General features: G+C 43.8%; 1 protein-coding gene across 2 annotated transcripts; it reads right to left on the reverse strand.

Moving 5' to 3' along the window:
- Positions 1 to 397: 397 nt before the first annotated feature.
- MTHFSD (methenyltetrahydrofolate synthetase domain containing) lies at positions 398 to 17675 on the reverse strand. Of its 2 annotated transcripts, none has more exons than XM_065028850.1 (8): positions 17588 to 17675; positions 17311 to 17414; positions 15192 to 15305; positions 14840 to 14953; positions 12671 to 12761; positions 11717 to 11829; positions 11381 to 11506; positions 398 to 3337 (listed from the first exon to the last, which is right to left on the reverse strand). In XM_065028850.1, the coding sequence occupies exons 1-8, from the start codon at positions 17613 to 17615 to the stop codon at positions 2816 to 2818; spliced, it is 1212 nt and encodes a 403-aa protein (XP_064884922.1). In that variant the 5' UTR covers positions 17616 to 17675; the 3' UTR covers positions 398 to 2815. The 2 variants fall into 2 exon arrangements, with proteins under 2 accessions (XP_064884922.1, XP_064884923.1); XM_065028851.1 differs by lacking the exon at positions 15192 to 15305 and adding an exon at positions 15348 to 15461 and having other exon boundaries at positions 17588 to 17671.
- Positions 17676 to 22674: the final 4999 nt, after the last annotated feature.

Consider the following 22674-nt stretch of genomic DNA (forward strand, 5'->3'; position numbering starts at 1 on the left):
ACCCTTTTCTGCACAGGTAAGCTTATAGAACAGCTTTGCTGCAAGTAATGTATTTATTTATTTTTTTTTTTTTCCAGAATGTAAATTCCCTGTGAGAATCCTACAGCAATACAAAGGTGATTTCTGAGGACTTTGTTTTGCCTCTATCTAACCCCTAACTACTAAATCTCTGCAGCAGCTCTGAACTCTAGTGAGCCTTCTGCAGCTTCAGGCTCCAATTTCAACAGCTGTCTGGACTCACTCCTTTCCCACAGGTGGTTGCTCTTGAAGCAGAGATGGCACAAATGACACTTCTACCTGCACTTCAGTTGCCACTGCTCTGCTGAAGCTGCTGGTGGGTTTGCAGCAGGCTACCAATGTGGAGCTGCTGCTACCTGGAGTTAAAAACACTCTTTGATGACTTTAAGATAGCAAGGCCCAAAATACCTTTCTGTTTATTAATAACCCAGAAGAAAAATTAATACTGAAGTTGGAAATACAGTTATCATAGCATAAACATTATTACTCCAGTCCATTCAAAATGCTTAGCTTAAGCTTACAGTAATTATTTTTCTTCTCTGAGCCTACCTACAGTTTCATACCTTGGACTAGTTAACATCTTCTCCATAGTGCGGTTGGATTGTTAATTGCCTATTGGAAGGTAATGAGATATTTATTAGGTAGTGTGGTGAAATGGGACCTCACAATACACGACAGGAAAAAAGTGACAGGCTCAAAGAGAACTGCAGATATCTGATCTAGATGTGTTTATCCAAAAAAACCCTCACCAGACACTGACTGCACACAGGATTGAGAGCAAAGCAAGCAAACATTTATGTGTCACATAACATAGAAATGTATCTGCACTGAAACTTCAGATGTTTAGAAAGGAAAGATGGTAGAAGATGAAACTCCAACCAATTTGACCAAAAAACCCTGGTTCCATCTCTTATGCAATAATTTTCAATGCTGGAAGTTTTCACTGGCAGAATAACTGCTTTTTAACTGCTAAGGCCACTTGGGCATCTTCAGCACAGCAAGCAGTATTGCAAGAGTCAAAAAGAACATCAAATGATCATGTTACTTAACTTAACTTACCATTATTTGGAAGTGGAAGGCAGTAATGTATAATTTTTTTTTTTCCTTTCCCCTCCTTTCTAAGCTCATGATGTAATGAGTATGTTTAAGTAGTAATATAACTCCTGACTCTTACCCTTGAAGTGCACAGCTACTGAAATAAGATGCAGAGGAGTTTGTAGTGCTTATGTTTTAATTCAGACTATGTGATATGGAAAATAACTTTGAGCTGGAGAAAAAGAGAGCATTTTAGAGCTCAGCACTAATTTTTTTCCAGAAACTTTCCTTTGTTTACCTTACAAGAAGTCGAAGCAATGCTCTTCTTGAGCACCTCTGTACAGAGAACATGATAATGATGAGAACTTTTTACTTAATACTGTATGAAATGTCTGACCCTTGAGGCAGAATTATGTGCTTAAAATATACTTAACAGTACCCTCTGGCTAAAAAAAGTTTCCAACTCATACCTAAAAAAATATCCATTTAGCTGCTTACTTTGACTATGTGCCCAGCATCAATGGCAAAAGTGCTTCTGTTTAGAAAGGATGGTTCAGCCAAAATTCAACTTCTTTTTCAGGAATAGGAAACCAAAGGGGAAAAAAAATGTAATAAAAGCCGTACCAAATGAATCATCATTCTCCTTTACACTGTAACTGACTGTTCATGTGTGTGCAATTCTTACTGTTCAAACTAGTACTTGACAGCATTTTCACAATGAAAAGTTGCCTGACCCTCAGCACTGCCTGATGTTGTAGGTGCAGGAAGACAACATTGGTGCTGACAAAAGCACAAGAGGTACAATCTCCAGCAACTCTTCCAAAAACTCCACACCAGACCAGTCACCCACAAGGTTTGATTGTGGTCTGTCTGCTTTTCCTTCCCACTACAATGATTAATATTAATGTAATTGCACAGAGACAATGGAGTCACACCAAATTATAAGAGACGAGATAATTGCAAAAAACATCTGTTTTATAATTATCTGCATCCATGAAAAAGGCACCTGAAGTGCTTTGGGGAAAAGCAGAGGAGAAAACTCATCTCTCCTCTGCTAGATTGAAATAAAAAAATACAAGGTTTACAAAGGGCTGAATTAACAAAAGAAAGCTGAGAAAGGGGCTACCATCCCTTCCACCTGATGTTAACAGCTATTACTAGAACTTCGTGGCTGAGCCAGCATTTCCACAGCTGTTCTTCAAGAGCACAAAACAAAAAGAGCAATCTCTCCCTTCAGCCACTTTTATGAAAAACATGTCAAAAACTCCCAACAGGCAAACCCCATTTTTTTTTAGTAAACAGAATTGTAACCCTTATGACAGATTTTCTGCAGCTGGCTTTTAATCTCATGAGTACAAATTTGCAGGTACAACCTTTAGATGACAGAATACAACCACCTCACTACACGTGGCTGCACACAGCTACCAAAGGATAAGTTTTTGATCCAGGCCTAACAAATGTACGCACCAAAGAGCAAACCAACCCAATGAAAAACAAATAAACAGAGTGCGGGTACTTCATGGATTACCCTCTAGGGAAAAGGCCCCTCTGTCATCTGTCTGGACAAATCCACTTGGCTTGCACAACTGCAGAAATGAGGCAGGGAACTCAGCTGTGAGATGTACACCTCATTTACTCAAAGTTGGCCTTGCATTTCCTTGTTTAGCTGGCAGAAATCAGAGGATATGCTAACATCCTTGAAAACGTAGGTTGGCTTCTCACAAAACAATAAAAACCATGCCTCCTTTTTTTTCCCCTCTATTCATATTAGTTTATGACTTTTGATTTCTCCATACCCTTTGCTTCTCTGATTCTTGGCCAGCTCAACTCGCAACGTCTTACCCCCGAGGCTCAAGCCTTTCAAAGAGGATACGGCGCTCTCTGCGGTCGCTTGATCCTTGTAATCGAGAAAAGCCTTGTGCTGTGCTCCTTGCCAATTCAGTCGTAAAGGAGTTGCCTGGAATTCCCTTAAAGCACATTTCAGCTCACTCACTCTTACGCTGGGAGGTATGTTCCCCACATACACAGTAGTAATCATGCTAGATTCCTCTAATCTGGGACTTAAAGAATCACTTTCAACATGATGTTGTCCTGTTTGAGCTGAGCCTATTGCAGTCTTTGGTCTTGTGCTTTCAGCTGTCGCCTTCTCATTTGACGCTGCTGGTGTGTTGGCATTTGCCAAATCTGAATGTTCATCTTTGAGGGTAACATCCTTGCCAGCCTGCTTCTCTCTGTATCGAAGACTTTTTAGGATGGGGATTTTTTCCAGCATCTCATAGCTGACCTAAAAAGGAGGAAGACAGATACAATCATGAGATTTCTCTCCTTCCAGAAAAAGGAGAAGACCACCAGGACCCATTTGTGCCATAAAAAGAGAGGAACCTTATTATATTGCTACCATTCAGAGTGCCAGAGCATTCAAAATGTTACTAATTGCTGGCCCGATTCTGAAGCTGCTCCCTAAATACACATTGCAAGACAAAAATAAACACTAGATACTCTTCAAGCAAGCAGCACAATGTAGATCCAGCAGGAAAATCAAAACCAAACTCAGAACTATTAGATTTGACACTTATTAATCAGGGTGCTTTCAGACTCACATCCTTATTGTTATCCATCAATATTTGCTTTGACCGAGGGCTTGTGCTCCTGCTCTGGCAAAATGTCACATGCCTACAGTTCATCAGACCATCAGAGACTTTCATTCTGCAGACCTCCTTGTGCTCTTTTTCCCCCAAAACAGGATATCCTGTAGGCTGGTTCCCACAATGGGGAGGGATGGCGGTGTTAGGTTTGCAGCTGGGGAGCGTGCCTTGTAGCAGGGCTCCTCCAAGTGTGGGCCCAGCCGGAGGCACGTTCTCTGGTTGTGGCCCATCACCACAACCTCCCTCTTGTCATCCAACCTCATGCACCACCCGCAGCTACTCATCAGATCCCACATTGGTCTGCTGGGTTGGATCACAGAACAGAAAGGCACCCAGACGCTGTACTTCAAAACTGTGAAGCCTTTACCCCTTTCCCCATCCATTCCCAGTTCACAAGCAGTTTTTCTGGAAGGGCTCTTCCTCCCCACAGCTGAACCGTATCCATCTCAGGCATGAGATGCCCCAGGCTGCACTCAGTGACTGGCAGGAAACCCAGTGGTTCCCCAGCTCATGTGGTCTGGCTCTTGGCTTGCAGACTGCACTTGGGAGGAGGAATAATTCATACTTGGCTGCTGGACAAGCAGAACATCCATCAACACAAGATTCAATTCTTAAATTTAGGGAGCAAAACAGAGCCTAGGGAAGCGATGCCTGAGCGAGCAGAGACCCAAACTAGTAGCCCACACAGTGTGAGCAAGCCACTGTAGCAGGGTACTGAGCCCAAGCTTAAGAGCCACTCAGCAGGCTTTACTAGACTAGCACCAGCATATCCTGGCTCAAATACGCCTGCAGATTGCCCAGCTCAGATCTCTCTCATCTCAGAGAATTCCTTCTTTTACAATTACAGTCAGAGTAGGTCTGGATTTGGCCACACCACATAAAGTCTAAAATGCACCTATCTGTAGGGAGAGTAGCACAGCCCTGAAGTGACTCGAGTGGAAAAAAAAGGCAGGGTGGGAGCAAGGTTAAGCTTAGGTACAGGAAACTCAGTCAACAGAAGTCTCGTAAATGTTCACAGGGCTCCTCTTCTGAGGAGCGAACAAGCAAGTTTTATTTCAGGCCAAAACTAAATAAAAACATAATTTACATAAAACCTGTCCTAGCTCTACCTTGTTAATATAGTATAATATCAAAAAGCAGAATAGGACTAACCAGTATGGGCAGAAGTCACCTCCATTCTGCCACACTGACTCAGAATCAAGGTGTTTGGGATCAGGCCCTTTGAACAATTTCTGAACAAATGTGGTCTGATCTGCCAACCAGCACAGGGAGGCAAGGATTTCCTCTGGGGCTCTGGGAGCCTCCATGCTCTGAAAGGTACATGCCATTTTCAGATTTTAAAGAGTTATTGCTTTGTGGATTCTTGGACTGATTTGTTTTTCTCAGCCAAGAATTCAGATTGTTGTGTTTGACAGCAAACTCCCCCTCCCTGGGCGATACAACATCAAAATGATGGCTGAAGCCATCTTATTTTTACTGGCCAACAATTAGGAATATTTGTTTTCCCCTGTCAAATTTCCATGTGAAATGTAAGCTCTATGCTAATTAAACCAAACAGGAAAAACATTTTTCTGTTCTCATGCAACTAATCACTCCTGAGCCCAAAGCACAACCTCAACCTATTACCAAGTGTATGTACAGTTCCTTTCACACTGAAATTAAACTCAGTTTCCCAAGGCACGGACTGAGTGTTTAGTTAGAACGATCAATGCTACCAAAGGCAAACCCTCATCGTTTTCTAGATTAAGGGAATCAAAGAGTTGGGCATGGAGAGGATGAGCTCTGGAATTCAGAATCTTTCAAGGACAAATCAAGAAGAAGATTTTGATGATCCAAGGACCAGCAAATTCTCTAAGAGACTTCAAATTTCACTTGAACGATGAGTAGTTTTTGGCATCCGACCAGAGCTCTTTGAGCTACCATTTCAAGCTCCCTGCAAACTCAGGAAGATGCAGTTACAACACCACAGGTATCTTCATAAGGGCTATGAACTAGTTTTCTATAAAAGCTGAAGTTCTGATCATCAACCACCACCCCACAAGGGAAACTTATCATTACCTTACATTCAGCCCTCTGTAGAGGTAACAGTACAGAAGCAACAAAGGTAGTTGATTCGACACTCAGATTTGTTTGTAATTGAAAACATGCTGTAAAAACTCTACATTAGACAAGTTCTGACACTGTCAACTGGCATCCTTCTGCTACAAAAGAGAGACAGGATTTACCTTCAGGGCTGTTTTCCCTGGGGTCTAGGAGAATCTTTCAGCTGGACCAAAGCTTTCAAATCCTTCCCTATTTTTCCCCACTTTTATATCAAGGAAAGGCAGAAACTTAGTTTGGGATTTCAGAGTTTCAATTCAACAAACCAATTCGCTACCCTTTTTGGGGTGCAGGAGGTGAGAGCCAAAGGGGCAAAGGGGGCAGCGGGTGGCAGAGAAGAAGAAAAATCTTGCTCTGCTCTTGCAAAATAGCAAACAAAAGAACTCTGTGGTAGTACAATGTGTTGCTAATTATGATCATGCAAAAAGTTTCTTTTGTCTTGTGAGCTGTGGAGGATTGCAGTGATTTATTTCCATGTGGAGAGAGGCCAGAGATACTCCTCCTCTCCTTCAAACAAGCTGCACGTTTCTTGGTCCTGTGCCGGCTGGTGACTCCTCCCCAGCCTGGCCTACTGCTTTACACTAAGCCAGGATGCAGGGACTTGTGCTCTACTCCAAGTCTAGTTGATCCAGTTATGCGGACCTGGGCAAAGCCAGTGCCGGAAGCTTCTTCCCTTGCTTCTCTCATCACTTTAAAGTCAAGGCCAAGACATTTATTGATGTTTGTAAACTTTGTCTTGAGTGTTGGGATTTAGCTGAAGGATTTGCTTTGGCAGTGAAGCCAGCTGAGAAGTTTCTTATTATCCCTTGACCACCAATTCTCAGGCCAGTTCCATACTTCAGCCCTCTGGGGTTGGCCAACAGAAGTGCTTATGGGTCTGCACTATAAACTCGGTAGCTGAAGCGATTCAGGTTAAAAATAACTCCACCAAAGGCAATTAATCATTTAACAATCCTTCCTACTCCCTGCCATGGCTGGGAGAGCCTTGGGGAAAGAGGACAGCAGGGTAGATGAATTCTTCTGGCACACAATGACCAGGCTATGGGAAAGGAGCTGAGAAGGGAAATGTGGCCCCTTTCTGACAAAACCTGAAGAAAACAGTCTTGACCGCCAATTGCCAATACAAACCTCCCAGCACTTAACCCTGAGCATCCACTCTTATGACACCTGGTTTGGACCCAAAACAACGTAGCAGCAGATGGATTCTGCAATGTCTCTGCTGCAACATCAGAGCCCTCTTCAACCTCTGTTATTCCAGAACAGTGAACATAGCCACTTTCAATATTATGCTGGAGAAAATGAAAGATGTGTTTGTTCTGTGACAGAATGAGTAATGCTGACCCCTGATACAGTGCGGGCCAAGCCAAACATCACTTTGATTTCCCTGGCAGTGGAGGCAGTGCAGTTCTGATGTACGGCAGACGAGGGAAGGACAGCTATAGATTGGAGAGCATGCTACATCTGCTACTTAATTCTGCTTCGCACATCAACCGATGTGGCTCAAGATGGAGACAGATGCTGCTGCCCTGGAAAGCTGTGAGCAAGATCAAACACTCCTTAGTAGAGCAAATTCACCAGCCCTTCCCAGTACTGAGGCTGGTAGGCAGAAGGTGTTTGAAAGATTTGTCTTTGCCCACCCTGAGGGTTGTCTGATCCCAGATTCCTCATAAAGGCCTCCAGGACTGAGCCTACTTCTTGTCTCCTTAATTGGTTGCCTGTTTCAAGGAGCACTGAGCTCACAGGGGTTTAAAGCACAGACAAAGCCAGAACAGCTAGGACAGGCCAGTACAGTTGAACATTTTATCATTCATTTGCACAAAATGTCCAAATATGTGCACGCAATCTGAGGGCATATTTCTGGGAGCTGGCAGCCCACAAAGTCTGCTAGTGTCCCTCAGGAGAAACTTATGCAACCCACATTTGGAATCCATCAGCAAAAACTGATTCCATGGACTCCGCAGCAAGGGTCAGATTTGCAAAGGTGTTGAGACATTTAACCGTGTGTGGAAGCATGCCCTGCTCACACTATCCATCCAAAAAAATAAAACAAAACCAAACCCTGACTAAACTAACATCAACCTTCTTCTGAGGGCAATGCTGTGTCCCTGCTAAAGGTTTTGCCAGCTTGAACATGTGAATTTTTTGAGCTTTAAAACATCATTTTACTTTTGAAATACTCTATCACAGACCCAAACTAAAAGCTGTTTCTTGTCAGATAGCTTCCATCTCTGCCACTGCATACTAAACTCATTCAACATGAGACCCAGGGATTCTCTTCAGTTCATTTCATTTTGGGAAAAATCTTTTCCTACATCTACAAAATTCTCAGAAAAAAAAAAAAAATATTAAAGAAACAGAAGGAAATGCTTGGTAAAAATCTAGTGATTTTTCCACCAACTCTTCTCATTTCCCTCTTCATGACCCCAAGTATTTTAATTGGTCTGTATAGTTTCAATTTAAAATAAGTACAGCACAAATAACTTTGTAATTGTGACAAATATAATAGCCAGTGTCACAGATAAAGATCACAGCTACCCATACAAAATACTAAATGAGAAAGTAACTTGCTTCATGAATTTAGAGTTCCCAGAAACAATGGGTTAGATTTTCAAGACAGATGAAGCCAAATAATTCTCCACTGGCATCCAAATAAAGTTTTCCAGAGCACTCTGAGCAGCTCTTGCTGTCCTCCAAGAGCACATAACTGATGTTTCAAAACCCTGAATTCAGATGCAGAAAACTTACCTGTATACACACTCCAGCACTGTCTGTGTATTTAGAAGCATTTCTAGAGCACCTAGCACTGATTTTGATATTGCTTTTTTTTTATATATATAATATTCTAGCTCTTATACTTCCTTGGAAGGCTTTAAGTCAGCATTTCTGTGACGTAAGTCCCAGAAAGTAATTCACATTTTTCCTGTTTGGAAAAACATACTACCTTGACAGCAAGAACTAGCTCAGCTGGAAATTCTGCACTGAGAAGAACTGAAAGGAGACAACTGAGAGCAAGTCATGCCAATTACTTCAAGATACGAATCATTTACTCACAAAGGAACACCTATTTACCCCATATCTGACACACTATTTCCTTCCCACATAGCAGAGAACAAACAAGAACGCTCTAGGAAAATGCAGATCTCTTTGAGCACAGAAATCTAGCCTGGAGACATGAATTTTGTTTGCTGCCTAAGTACCTTCTTACCTCTTAGGAGCTGAAACAGAGTGTTTGGAGCTGCAAACAGAGTGTGTGTATTATGGCTATTTATCCTAACAGCTTCAGAAAAACACACCCTTTACAACAATGCTTAGCTGTAATTCCATGTTTGCAAACACCTTTAATTCAAGCTCCTAAGTCAGCATCTTTGCTTGATCCAGCCATGTTCCTGAGGGCAAACTCTTTTGCAACGTATTTTACACATCACACATCTTAGCAATACAGTTAAGCTACCTTCTGTTGACAAAACACTGTATCTGGAAGTGGGTTATTTATTTACTCACTCCCTCTTGGTTCATTTAGTTTTGCTCTGAGGAACAGGAATGCACCAGTAAAGCCAGGATTTGAAGGAGAAAAGAACGTAGAGAAAAGGATCAGAAAAGGATGTAGAAGCAGCCAGGACAAGTCAAAGGACAAACACTTAAATAACTCATATCAAATCCTGCATTTTTAACACCCTGTTGGTCAACTAGACCTCCTGCCTCCAAGACCCTCTCTGTACAAGAGTTGATCCTACAGTTGCCACCACAAACAAAACATACACGAGTGGTTCAGCAACCTGTGAAAGAACAGTGCTAATTTCTTTCTTCTTCATGTAGATAAGACATTTTGTTCTTGTCCCAAAACAACTGAAACGTAATGATCATCCCTGCTCTGACTAGTATCCCCCATTATTCTTATTTAATAAACATACGCTCTGAAGAACAGCCAAAAGCAGCTTTAGTGTTAAATCAACATTTAAATATCCAAATAAAGGTTCAATCATGTGATGTGCTCCATTCTCAGTGAAAGCTGTAGAAAACTCAGTGAGAGTCGTATTTTTCAGGCAACACCACTAATGCAGTTGTGTCAGACACTTCATTAGTTGATGAGGCATAAATTATAATATGGATCTTGATTTTTTTTTTTTCCTCTGGAAAGCAAAGAATTGCAGAGGCAACATCAAATTTGATACATCGCTTGGGACTGACTGATTTTTCATGAGTGGCAAAAGTTCCACAAAAATTCAACAGACCCTGTAAAAGGCTGCATTCCTCTGACCTTTGAAAAATGTCACTGCTAAAGGGAATCAGACAGAAAAATGGGAATCAGACAGAAAAAAAGTGTTAGCAAGGCCACTTACTGAGCCTGAAGTCTGACACTAAGACAGACAGACTGTGATCAAAAGTATGCTGGCAAGATGGATGGACCACAAGGGGTAGGCCTTCAAAACAATTACATTCAATAATATCCTAAAAAAATTATGTTTCAAAAATAATTCAATGGAAAAAATGCACCAGTACAGACAGGGCTTTTATTTATTTATTTATAACCTCAAATCCTCAACCACAGGCAGGGTAAAATACTCTCCCACTATAGGAATAAAAATAGCAGTGGTTAGAATTGTTTGTTGTAGATACATCACCTTAACAAATCTAATGCTTTTTGCTGGCTGGCAAGTGCTCAACAAACAACTCTTGATTTCCCTGGAAGTATTCACTAGGAATTAATTCCTCCATGGTTTCTGCAAGACATTGGTACGCTATTCCTCATTTCAGGGTTCCTACTGTTATTCAGTCATGATGGATTGCATCTGCTCCCTAACCGGATGATTTTAGGAATGAAAATCTAATGAGACAAAGTTTTCCTAGCACGAATTTCCATTAAAACAATTCAGTAAATGCTTTTCTGAAACTATTTGTGAAGCTGCTAAAGTTTTTGGCAATCTTGGGGTGGGGTGAGCCAAACTCATACAACAATAATTATCAATAAATAATGATTCATTACTTAAAACAGTAGAAAGTCACTACTCCTCACCTGAAAACAAGCTACAGCCACAAATTCATCCGCCCTTTGAAACTAATCCCATACATCCACTATGTAAAAAGCAACATACCAGCCATTAGGTCACATTTTCTTTCATAACCAGAACAGCACATATTCCACCCATTCCACACAGCCTAAGGCCATAAAGTTCTCTCTGTGGTGCTGCCTCCAGAAAAGGAAGAGACCATTTCAATGAGCACGGAGAAATAAAACACTGAAGGTGGAGAAGCCCCTTGACTCACATGACTGTTATACAGCCAAGAACTACAACATCTATCTTAAAAATTCACAAATGTTTCCAGTGATTCTCACCATATAATCCATTTTAAACAGCAACTGCAGTTTCACTAATGTATTTCTCCTCCTCACCATCACCACTTTAAAAACACTGAACAAACACACACACACACACACACACACACTTGTTTTGTTTCATCCAAAAAACACCTGGAAGAAGACCAAATGTGTTTAAGACAACAAATGTGTTTATATGTAAAAATGGGGGACTTATCAACAGAATGTAGGTACCAATAAGCTGCTGTTAACAGGGGCAACTTACCTTATGCCATAATATTCCCTGCGGTTTTGGTCGTTTGCAATCAGTCTTGATAGTTCTAGTTGGAGTGAGTATATAATCCACAGTTACATCATGATCGTCAAGAAGCTCTTCTGCTATGTCAAGCACCTACAAGGAACAAGAGATTTGGTAAATAGTAAAAGCAAATTCACCAAAATTATGCACTGTTCCTGATGTCTCGCAACATGTCAAAGTCTGTCAGTAACAGCAGAAATGTAAGGATGCTGCACTAACATCATTCCAAGTCTCTTCTCCAGACAGAATATTCAGTATCACACACTTCTGACTCACCGCTTCAGAATGGATATTTTAACTTACCTGACAGTCATGTACAATAGTAACTACAGGTGTATCCTCCTGCACTGCACCCATTGACACCATCATTGCATATTCCATGTCTGCATAACCTTCCCCTTTTCCAATTCTCCAGCCTAAAATACACAATAGCAAATGGTGATAGTAAACACAGAAACAGCAGAGTGGAAGCGCTGGTAACTGTGAAAAACATTCAATTAAACTAAGCAGCCTGCAACAGATAAACCAAGCAGAGAGTTGTCACTTGGGAAAAATTCAGATCAGTTTCTCTCAGAGAATGCAACCTTCCTTGGAATCAGCACTGAAATTAAAATAAAACGTTAGTTTCAATTAATACCTCAAAGATCCCAGGAGCCAGAGTGAATCAAATTGGGTCCAGTAATGTAGAAGCCTATTTATCCATTGTAATTAGAACCCTCTACTCATGTCAAACATTGGTTAACTTTGGGGAGTCTGGGTCACACACAAAGAGTATGTTATTTTTAGGCAAGGGATAAAATCAATAGAAAATGTTACACCACCAGCAGGTCTTCAAGATAGTGTAAAATGCAAAATCTGAATCCTGAATAGGTGTAGAATTAACAGCTGTAACACATGTCCTTTCACACACTGTGAGAACAGGGAGCCCTCTGATTCTTTTAAAATAAAGAAACAAAAATAAAAAATTTCTTGTCTGCATAGTTCTACTGACGGTCAAAACACTGGCCCCCATGCTCTAAACCACAGTGCTGTTTACCCACTAAGTCCTGGCAGCATTGTCGCAAAGCAGGCGTTGATTCTTCCTAGTTGAATTGAGACCAGTGATTCGTCACAAAGAAGAGACAGAACTCAAGCCCGTAATTCAGTACCAAAGACACATTCATGTCTGCCAAAAGGAACACGTTACTGTAGCCCAGTGACATTATGAATCGTGACTTAGGACCCTTCTCCTGAAAAGGTTACACGGCTTTATCTTACCTTTTTCAGAGACAGCCACTGATCCTACAACAACCAAGTCCACTCGTGCTTTTCCATCGAGACCTACAGGCACACTGTATTCTTTTATACCCTGTAAGAGAAACATAATTTTAGGTTTGCAGAGTGTAGACTCTTCCAACCAGCAAGTCAGGAATCCAAAATGTTTTGATAAATCCAAGTAACTCTCTACGTTTCCAAGTGTTTCTTCCATGTATAGCCAAGCTGTACATGTATGGAAAGTTATCCTCTAGGGGATCCTAGAATACATTCCCTACTACAGAGACAAGAATTTTGGCACACTTCAAGGAGAGCTAAGGGAGGTAGACACTTTACTAAGCAAGGTTACTTATTTAGGATCAAAAAATCATTTTTTTGAAACCCTTTATTGGGCATATCTTTCTAAAAACGAGGTCAAATGACATTTCCTACCCTACTACTACCTTAAAGTCATGATATGTAAATTTAACACCCACGAGGAATATCAGAGCACTATGAATTCTTCAATTAACTCTCAAAGTTAGATACAGACAGCTACAGCATAAAGATATTAAGCTGCTTGTCTGAGTCACACAAAATGCTTTACTGAAGCACAACCAGGTACCCAAGCTGGATCGCACTCCATTTCACACCACAATCCCTGCACTGCCAGCTTCTCCACACCTCTATCTTTAAATGTCTTCCAAAGCTGCCTACATGTTCTCTGAGACTACATTCCTCAACATCTTGCTGTGTGATCATCACTCAGGATGTGCCACTGCCAAGTTAAGCTATCTTGACTGAAATGCTTTATCTAAGATACTAATGAACAGAAAAACTCATTGTTCCTGACAAGTGAGAAGAAAAACGTTGCATAGTTCTATCATACTTTTTTCCTTCCCCTCCCTCCCCTCTCACTTCCACCAACCCCTTTTCAGGCTCCTCTCTAAAGAACATATCCTAGTAAAATTCTGTACAGAGCTGCAGAAATTAAAACTGGTATTTACTTGGGCTTTCAAACATCAGAGGTTTAAAACTTTTAGAAAGATATCTTATGATTCATTCATCCTTAATATATATGTACAGCATAATGTAGATCTTCCTCACACCAGTTCAACTTTGTGCTAAGTTAATCCTCACAATACAAAGCCAATTATTTGCTGTGTAGAGCACAAAACCAAAAAGATTGGTAATTTGTGAGTATCAGTAATAACGCTCATTATCCACTTCACAGCAGTGTGGTAAGAATTGTTTGCACAGTGCTTTGTAAATATAAATTGCTAATAGCGTTTATTTATTAGTATGCCTGGTTGAGGGAAAAACCAGACATACGGTGATAAAATCAGAGATCAGATATGAGGCCTGAAGCAGGTCAAGGGAAAGGTCTCCTTTAAAGTGCTCTTCAACCCTGAAAAGCTTAATTAGCTAATGACTTTTATTAAAGTTCCAACAAACAAAGACGATACTAATTACTGTTCATTTACAACCCTCCATTGTATAGAGGATTACTGTAAAACTTTATCGTCTTTTGCAGAACATAAAAAAAGAAACAAAACCTATATAGCTGGCCTATTCATTTCGTACAAGTTTTCATGTCAAGTAAAGATGCATATAAATAACACAGGTTTCTCTGCCATATGACTTTAGCAGTACAATATGATATTTTAACACCAGAGGGCAGCAACATACCACTCTTCGAAGCAAAACTATTAACATTCTCTTGTAGCTCATTGATGCAAATAACAGAATTAATGTTTCTTTAGACTTAGGATTCTAAAAGAACTAATCTTTCCCGTTTAGTAACACCTACTATTCTATCGACCAGATTATGCAAAAACTGTAAACACTAAAATATTCCTCATAGGGTTCACTAGCTCAAAACTGCAGAATATACGACTATGCATTAGAAACCTAGAGATCTAATTTACCTATGAAAGCTACTCAAAATGTTCCAAAAAGCATTCAGAAAGTAGTGATACCATTTCATTAATAAATTACAGTGAAAATATTAAATTTCTTCGTTATTTGAGTACAAATGAAAAAATATTGATTGTGGATGTGTGCACAAAACCAGGAATAACATCCCAGCAGAACAGCATTTCAGGTAGCATCTGATTTTCCACCTTCGAGGAGTATCATAACACCACACTCCTCTACAAGTTAATTCAGACCTCCCCCATTTTTCATTCTTACTTGAGATGTAGCACATATTCGCAGGATCTCCTTAGTTGCACCTGGAGGTGGAATGATCTTATTGAACAGTCCAGTTCTCAGACGTGGTGTAGGAACCAACAAAGTCTTCCTTGCCTGTGTAACAAAAGTGATCACATTAGAAGGAGGTAGGCCATTAATGAATTATTTTTACTGTTTCACAGGTCTCTGTGTGATTGTCTTATTTGCTACAGAGCCAAAAAGGCAAAGACATCGTTACACAAGAGGCCTCACGAGGTTCCCACCAGAGAAACGGCAGGTGTTGACATGAGATGCCATCGAGCGCTGCATTGCTGTCCCACCCTCCTCCTCGGGGGTGCAAAGGTGCCGTTACCTGCAGCGCAGCCAGCCGAACACCTTCTAGAGGTTTGTCAGGATCCACTTTAATCTCACGTGCTCTGTTGAACACATCCAGCTCTTTAATAGAGCAGCAAGTTTGGTGAGACCCCTGAGTGAAGAAAGGAATCGAGAAGAGAATACATTGACTTACTTCCAGCGTTAGAAAGCGAGCGTTCTTCTGGGGAGCATCGGGATTTATTTTTACAGTATTGGCAGCTTTGAACTCCTGTAAACCCAGAAGCCTTGTTGCAGCATGGGAGGCACCCTGTTTTTGTAAGATATCAGTGAATCACCAAGGAGTTCACAGCAGAAATGGGCAATTTACAATCTTTCATAGTGTAGGGAGGCTGATTTCTCCAGATTTTAAAAGTGAGTGACATATTAATAATTTTGTAATGTTCCCTATGGGAAACCTTCACATATCAACAGATCCTGAGAGACTGACTAACATCTTGCAGGCCTCAGAAAAAGAGGGGATCCAAGTACACTCACTTTACCTGTCTTCACCCTCATTCATACCTATCTGAAAGCCAGAGACCAATTTCCCTTTTTTGTCAATGAATACAAATAGATTCCTTTAAACACAAGCCATGGTCAGAGACTCTTTCAGATTAAAACTATCTGGACCAGGCTCTCCTTTACAGAGACTACACTGAACTCAGAAGATTCACTTCTCAACTAAGGTGCTCAACCTTAGCAGAGCACACACTCCCCTTGTAACTTCACTTCTGATATCCCCTTTTTTAAAGGCACGATAAAGTCTCAGGCTTCCTCTACTTGCTTCAGTGCCAAACTAAAGCAGAATGTTTCTGCCAGTCCCTTGAGCAAAAGCATCAGAGTCCGTCTCCTAATGCTGCTCATGGGCTAAAACACTCAGCACATCCCCACAACACTATTTTGGTCATAATCAATACATGGCAGATATGTGTCTTCACACCTTGAGCTTGGATTAAATCAGGCACATGATAAAGTGGTGGCCTCAATACTTGAAAGTCCTCTTATTTCTTCCTCCCACCCATCAAACTACTGACACAACAAAGCCAGAGCAGGAGGAAGCGATCTCCCATAAACACTTTGTCAGCAATCACTTGGTCACCAGTCACATTTTAGCAGCACACTGTATGTTCCTAGGCTAAGTCCCACAAGATGTGTGACCTCAGCTTTCCATCCCAATGGATGTGCTGAATGCCCTAGGGAATGAAATCCAGTTCTGAGTGCCTCAGTTTCCCCACCCATAAATACATCTACCTCATTCACAAGGTGCTTTCCATAGAATCACAGAATCATTTCGGTTGAAGAGACCCTTAAGATCATCAAGTCCAAATATAACCTAAACCTAGCACTAAACCATGTCCCTAAGAGCCTCATCTATATGTTTTAAACTCCTCCAGGGATGGTGACTCCACCACTGCCCTGGGCAGCCTGTTCCAATGCCCCACAGCCTTTTGGGGAAGAAATTGTTCCCAAGATCCAACCTCAACCTCCCCTGGTGCAACTTGAGGCCATTTCCTCTCATCCTGTCACTTGTTCCTTGGGAGCAGAGCCCGACCCCCCCTGGCTCCAAGCTCCTTTCAGGCAGTTCAGAGATCAGAAGGTCTCCCCTCAGCTCCTGTTCTCCAGCTGAACCCCCCCAGGGTCCCTCAGCCGCTCCCATCACACTTGTGCTTCAGCCCCTTCCCCAGCTCCGTTCCCTTCTCTCAACTCACTCCAGCAACTCAAGCGCTTTCTTGATGTGAAAGGCCCAAAACTGACCCCATGATTTGAGATGTGGCCTCACAATCACCAAGTAAAGGGGGACGTTCACCTCCCTAGAAGTTTTGTATCCATTGATTAAAATACAACATACACCTGGCACATCTTGTCATGTGCAGATACCTGTGCTTCTTTACTCGCTGTAGATTATACATGTGTGCTGTTTGTACGGTGTTTCTCAGAGCTCTACCACCCTCTACCGTCGCTCACCAACCGCAGGACTGTGCGGTTCGCAGATGAGGGCTAGCACGACCGGGGGAGCTGCAGGGTGCGGGGGAGGGCTGCCTGTCAGGGCTCCAGAGCCCGAGGCTGTGGGGGGAAGAGAAAGGCCGCGGCTCAGACCCACAACCGGGTCGCCGTACCTTGAAGTTGGGGATGCGGCGGTGCACCGGCCGCGGGAAATCGGCCAGGCCGCTGGCCTCCAGGTGGTCCCATACCTTCTGCCGGACATCCCACTTGGTGGCACCTGCGGGAGCGTGGAGCTGAGGGGCCGGCCCGGCGCCTCACGGGAGAAGCGCCGCGACCGCCGGGCCAGGGCCCGCCATCGCGCTCCCCTTACGCCAACGGTCGCGCCCTAACGGCCGCGCTCGCGCTGCCGCCGCCGCCCCGCCCACCCCACGGACGCCCCCGCCCGCTCACCCGCGCGCAACCGCGCGCCCCCCTCCATGGCAGCGCCACCGGGAGAGAGGCGGAACCTCCGCGTTGGCTCCGCCCCTTCGCCGCACGTGGCTACGGTGGCGCGGAGGGTTCAAAAGCCCCGAAGGCGAAGCGAAGGGTGAGAAGTGGGCATGTTTGGTATTGGGGGGGGGGGTCTCTAAGCCGCGGATAAAAGTCGTTCTTGGCCCAGGTTCGCTTGGCCGAGAAGAGCCTCCCGGAAAGGGGGTCCCTAGTTGCCAAAAACCCACTAAAATTCGGCGCAGCTGCACTCACCAGCTCACCTGGTGGGTGCTGCCTGGGGCCAGCAAGGTGCAGGGAGGGATACCCGGAGTGCAGGGATGGGTACCTGGGATGGGTACCCGGGGTGCAGACACAGCCCCGGTGTCAGGATGTTCCCGGACATCACCAGCACAGCCTGGCCAGGAGGCTTGCAGGAAAAATATGAGATGTGCAGAAATTCCTCCTGTTTTTTACAAAGGCCACTGTGGATCTGGGGCAGTTTAATGGGTGATGGTTTTAAACTAAAGGAGGGGAGATTCAGGCTGAACATGAGGAAGAAATTGTTGCCACTGAGGACGATGTGAGCCTGGCCCAGGTTGGCCAGAGAGGTGGTGGATGAACCATCCCTGGAGACATCCCAGGCCAGGCTGGACAGGGCTCTGAGCAACCTGAGCTGGTGAAGATGTCCCTGCTCATGGCAGGGGGGGCACTGGATGAGCTTGAAAGGTCCATTCAACCCAAACCATCTGTGATTCTGTGACTGGGCTCTGGATGAGCCATGTGAGGGGCTGCAGCCCCCAAATCTGTCGCAGTGTCACTTTTCTTGCTTGATTTAAACATACAAAGTGATATGCCATACCATGAATGCCAAAAGGGAGAAGTTCTGTTTGAAAAATGAGACTGCCCCCCGATGTTAGGGAAATACTATGGTCTTTTGATTGTGTGTTAGAGCTTGGGGGGGGGAACCCACCCCACTTTTAATCAAATAAAATTCCCAAATCAATTATTTTTCCATTTAAAATTGGTCATGAACAAAGCATTATCCAGCCTTTATGTGGGTTTCCAGGTCTGCCAGCTTTCAGCAAGTAAGTTTGTCATTTGCATTTAATAGGATAGTCAATGATTTGTTTGCATGATTTATTATTTATAGAATTAATGTATTTGATGATTACCCTAAGAAGAGGGAGGACGTTGAGAATCCCAACATTCCTGAGCAGAGTGGGATGGAGGGGTCATGGGAACAATGAAACAGAGGTTTATTTTAAAGTGTGTCAGGGAAGAGGAGGGGGGGGAAATGGCTTTTGAATTTGGTTTCTAAGCTGCTTGGCTTGGATGCTACCGATACACATCCACCGTCAGAGCCGACTGTTGCTCTGCCAACCAAAAAGCGGAACAAATTCGGATGCTCTTCTCTGAATAGTTACAGATGTAGCTGGGCAGATGCAAACGCCTTTTCTCGCTGCTGCTGCTGTTGATTGCTGAACTGGCTGCTTTTTTTTTTTCTCATAGTGCAAATCAAAGGCCAGGTCTCCGCTGGGCTCAGGAGTCTTTCTTCCTTCAACTTTGTGTGTTTTTCAAACTCAGATTAATATCAACATATGGGGCTAAAAGCTGCGGTGAGCCTGAAGATTCACCTTTCCACCGAAGCCCCTCGTAAGCGTTCAGAGAAAGTACTTAGACCCAGGTTCTGCAACAGGGTGCGTTTAGTAAGAGCTTTTTCGCTACCTCAGTGCTGCTGGAGCCAGTGGGAATCCGTCCAGGCATAATAGACCACCCATGTGGAGCTGGACCTAAATGTTTGAAGCTCATTCCTCTGCTTCCTACTCACGGAAAACTCCCAGTGACTTTGATATCTCTGCAGGGAGTTCAGGATCGGGCCTTTAGTGAAAAATTTATGACCTCTATGTAATTCAGTGTTGCGATTTGCGCTCCCGGGCCATGAGCGCCGGCACTGTCTCTCTGTCCGCTGTCACCCCAAATCACCACGTCACAGCTCGTGGGGCTCATTTCTGCTCCAGCGCACCCTCTTCCACCTCTCCTGTGAGGACTGGAAAGCAAGTGAGGTAGCAACAGTGCCATTAATTAATACATTAACAGTCAAGAGGGGCTGAAATCCTACCAGACCACCTACATCTCCCTCCAACCTCCATGCAAGATGCTCTGTAAAGCTGTTCCTTACGTGGATTTGGCTTCGAAAAAAAGAGGACCTGAGCTGGCTTTTTAGAAATCGGGGTGCTTTGCCTTAAGCTAATGAGAAATTTGCTAATAGGTGGCGTCTCATCTGCTAGTTCAACCCTCTGCTTTGATTCTACAGGTCTGAAATTTGCTCCAAATTACTTTTTTGGGGTCTTTTCTGTTCATGCATACTGCAGCCTTCACATTAGCTGTAGCAGCCTGATGTGGCTCGTACAGATGCCCCTGGCAAATGTCTTTTTTCATTGGGAAGCAGACAGGGCCACCAACACCCTTGTAAATGCAATTAGTCTGTTAGAGGTGCCTGAGTCATTTCTGAATAAACTGAACCAAACTGAATAAAATACTCTAGTGAAAGAAGTTAAAAAAGGCTCCTGGCATTTCATACAGAAGACGAAATGAAGCTCTTGCTTGAAACATCCACATTTTGTGAAAACACCTAGAAAAAAGGAGTGCCAGCTTAATACAGACCCTGTGAACAACACAGAAGGAAACTCCTTGTGCTACATGAATAATTTTTCCGAAGTGCAGGCTGAACACATGAGGACAACCACGGAAAACAAAGTGAATGCACCCAAAAAGAAGCAGAACAAGCAGAAACTGTGTGTGTTGGTGGATCTTTATTGGGCTGATGCCACAATTTGCATTGCCAAGATGTAGCCTTTCTCTCTCTCTCTTCTTTCTCCCCTTCCCTTCCCTTCCCTTCCCTTCCCTTCCCTTCCCTTCCCTTCCCTTCCCTTCCCTTCCCTTCCCTTCCCTTCCCTTCCCTTCCCTTCCCTTCCCTTCCCTTCCCTTCCCTTCCCTTCCCTTCCCTTCCCTTCCCTTCCCTTCCCTTCCCTTCCCTTCCCTTCCCTTCCCTTCCCTTCCCTTCCCTTCCCTTCCCTTCCCTTCCCTTCCCTTCCCTTCCCTTCCCTTCCCTTCCCTTCCCTTCCCTCCTTCTCTCTTCTCTCCTCTTTCTTTTTCTCTCTCTTTCCCTCCTTCTTTCTTGTCTTCCCCCCTTTCTTACTCTTTCTCCTTCTTTCTTCTACTCTCTCTTTCTTTTCCTCTTTCTCTCTCTTTCCTTCTTTCATCCCCTCTTTTTCTCTCTCTTTCTTCCTTTCTCTATTTCTCTCTCTCTCTTTCTGCCACTCATGATCTGTTTCTCTTGTTCCCGTTCTCCTTCCCTTTCACATAGTTCGTGCTCTTTCTTCCCTGCTCACTCACTCTCTTTCTTCTTTAACCATCTGTCCCGTTTTCATTTTTCGCCTCACCTCCTTTCTCCCTATCTCTCCTTCTCCCTCGCCCTGTCCCCCTCTCCTCCCGCACAACTGGGGCCCCGGGGCCGGTGCGGCGCCGGTGGGCCGGTGCAAACCCCCCGGTGTCCCCTGGGGGGCAGCACACGCCGCACGGAACCCCGGGCCGGGCAGGTGAGCGCTGCACCCGCCACCGGGCACCGGGACCGGCTGCACCGAACACCCGCCCGCCCGGTGCCCTGAGGAACCAGCCTGGGGGGATCCCCTGGGGAGGAGAAACCTTCGGGATGGTGTTCGGGGAAGGCAAATAAAAGCTGCGGGGGGAAAACCGCCTCCTCCCCGCCCGGGGGTGACCGGGAACTCGGGCAAACGCCGCTCCCGGAGCCCGGCGGGGGAAGCGAGAGGGAAACCCGGGATGCCCGAGAGGAGAGCGCGGTTCCCCTGCGCCTAGTGCGGGCTCCTCTCTTTGCCCTCCCCCGTTTGGAAGCTGGTTATTTTTCATAATTACGATTTTTTTTTCTTCCTGCAATTTGAAGTTCGAACTTTTCTGAGCCCGTTGGTTTTGTCCCTGCTAAGTTCCCAGCTGCAGCAAGCAAAGATCTAGTGCTGCTTCTTGTTTTTTCTGTAGAAATTCATCTCGGTAAAGTTTCAGAGGTAAGATTCAGTCAAGGTTGTTTCTCGAGAGCGTACCAGGCTTCTAGGAAGCGACAGCTCTAGGACGCCGCACGCGTGGCTTCGGTCAAGCTTTCCATTAAAAAATTACTGCCTTTTAAAACATATCGTTTAATAAATTCTGTATGCTTATGTACCCTAAGAAAACGCCCTAGTTTTCATGAGAAATGTGATTTCTTTGAAAACCGAAGATAAAAATGTAAAGTCGTTCCAATTTATTCAAGAAAAAATGTTTTCTCGATAGCCGTGCATTTACGTGAAAAGTATCAGCAGTCCTCGGAAAATTTATTATTTGTTTTCATAAAAAATCCGCCGGACGTTTTCTCGGTTGATGAAACCGTCCCCGAACGTTTGCATTTATTTCCATCAAAATTAAATAAAAATTTCGAAGCGTCCGGCGAAACTTTCCAATCAAATTTCCCATTGCAGATCATTTTTAACCATACCTCATTGTAGAGGAGCTGCATCTTTTTTATTATATATTTTTTTTCCCCGACTATCGCATAAAATCGTTTCCTTTCTTATTAAGAAAATCTCCGGTAATTAATAGCACCGCCGAGTTCCCACGGCCGGAGCCGCTTGCGGTCCCCGGCTGGGCACGGGGAAAAGGATCCTTCGTACCAGCAGCCAGCAAAAATCACAATCTGAATCACAATCTGACTTCGGGGGAAAGGGGGGGGGAAAGTCTTTATTTAAAGCCTTATGAAACCCCACAAATTGCAAGGAGGAAAAGGCAGAATTACAGTGTAAGAAACCAAAAAATCACCGCTGAGAAATCAGAGTAGGAGCAGCCGGGTTTGGGGGAGGCGGCGGGAAGGAGCCCTGCCGAAGTGACAGCTAATTCATTTCAACCTTATCTTGATCTTTTCGGGCTCGAATCGATTTTGCGGTGACTTTTTTTTTTTTTTTTTTTTTCCGCGGCGGGAATGGGGGGAATTCTCTGTTTCCCACCTTCATTTCTTCGCTGGGCAG

The sequence above is a fragment of the Columba livia genome, chromosome 13 (assembly GCF_036013475.1).
Source record: "Columba livia isolate bColLiv1 breed racing homer chromosome 13, bColLiv1.pat.W.v2, whole genome shotgun sequence".
NCBI classification, from domain to species: Eukaryota; Metazoa; Chordata; class Aves; order Columbiformes; family Columbidae; genus Columba; species Columba livia.

Excerpts from the sequence above, each read along its gene's own strand:
- MTHFSD (XM_065028850.1), bottom strand. The coding sequence starts at position 17,615 with ATGGAGGGGGGCGCGCGGTTGCGCGCGG. Across the intron at positions 15,306-17,310 it reads GCCGCATCCCCAACTTCAAG|GGGTCTCACCAAACTTGCTG; the intron begins GTACGGCGACCC and ends TTCTTCACTCAG. Across the intron at positions 3,338-11,380 it reads AGGGAATATTATGGCATAAG|GTCAGCTATGAGATGCTGGA; the intron begins GTAAGTTGCCCC and ends CCTCCTTTTTAG.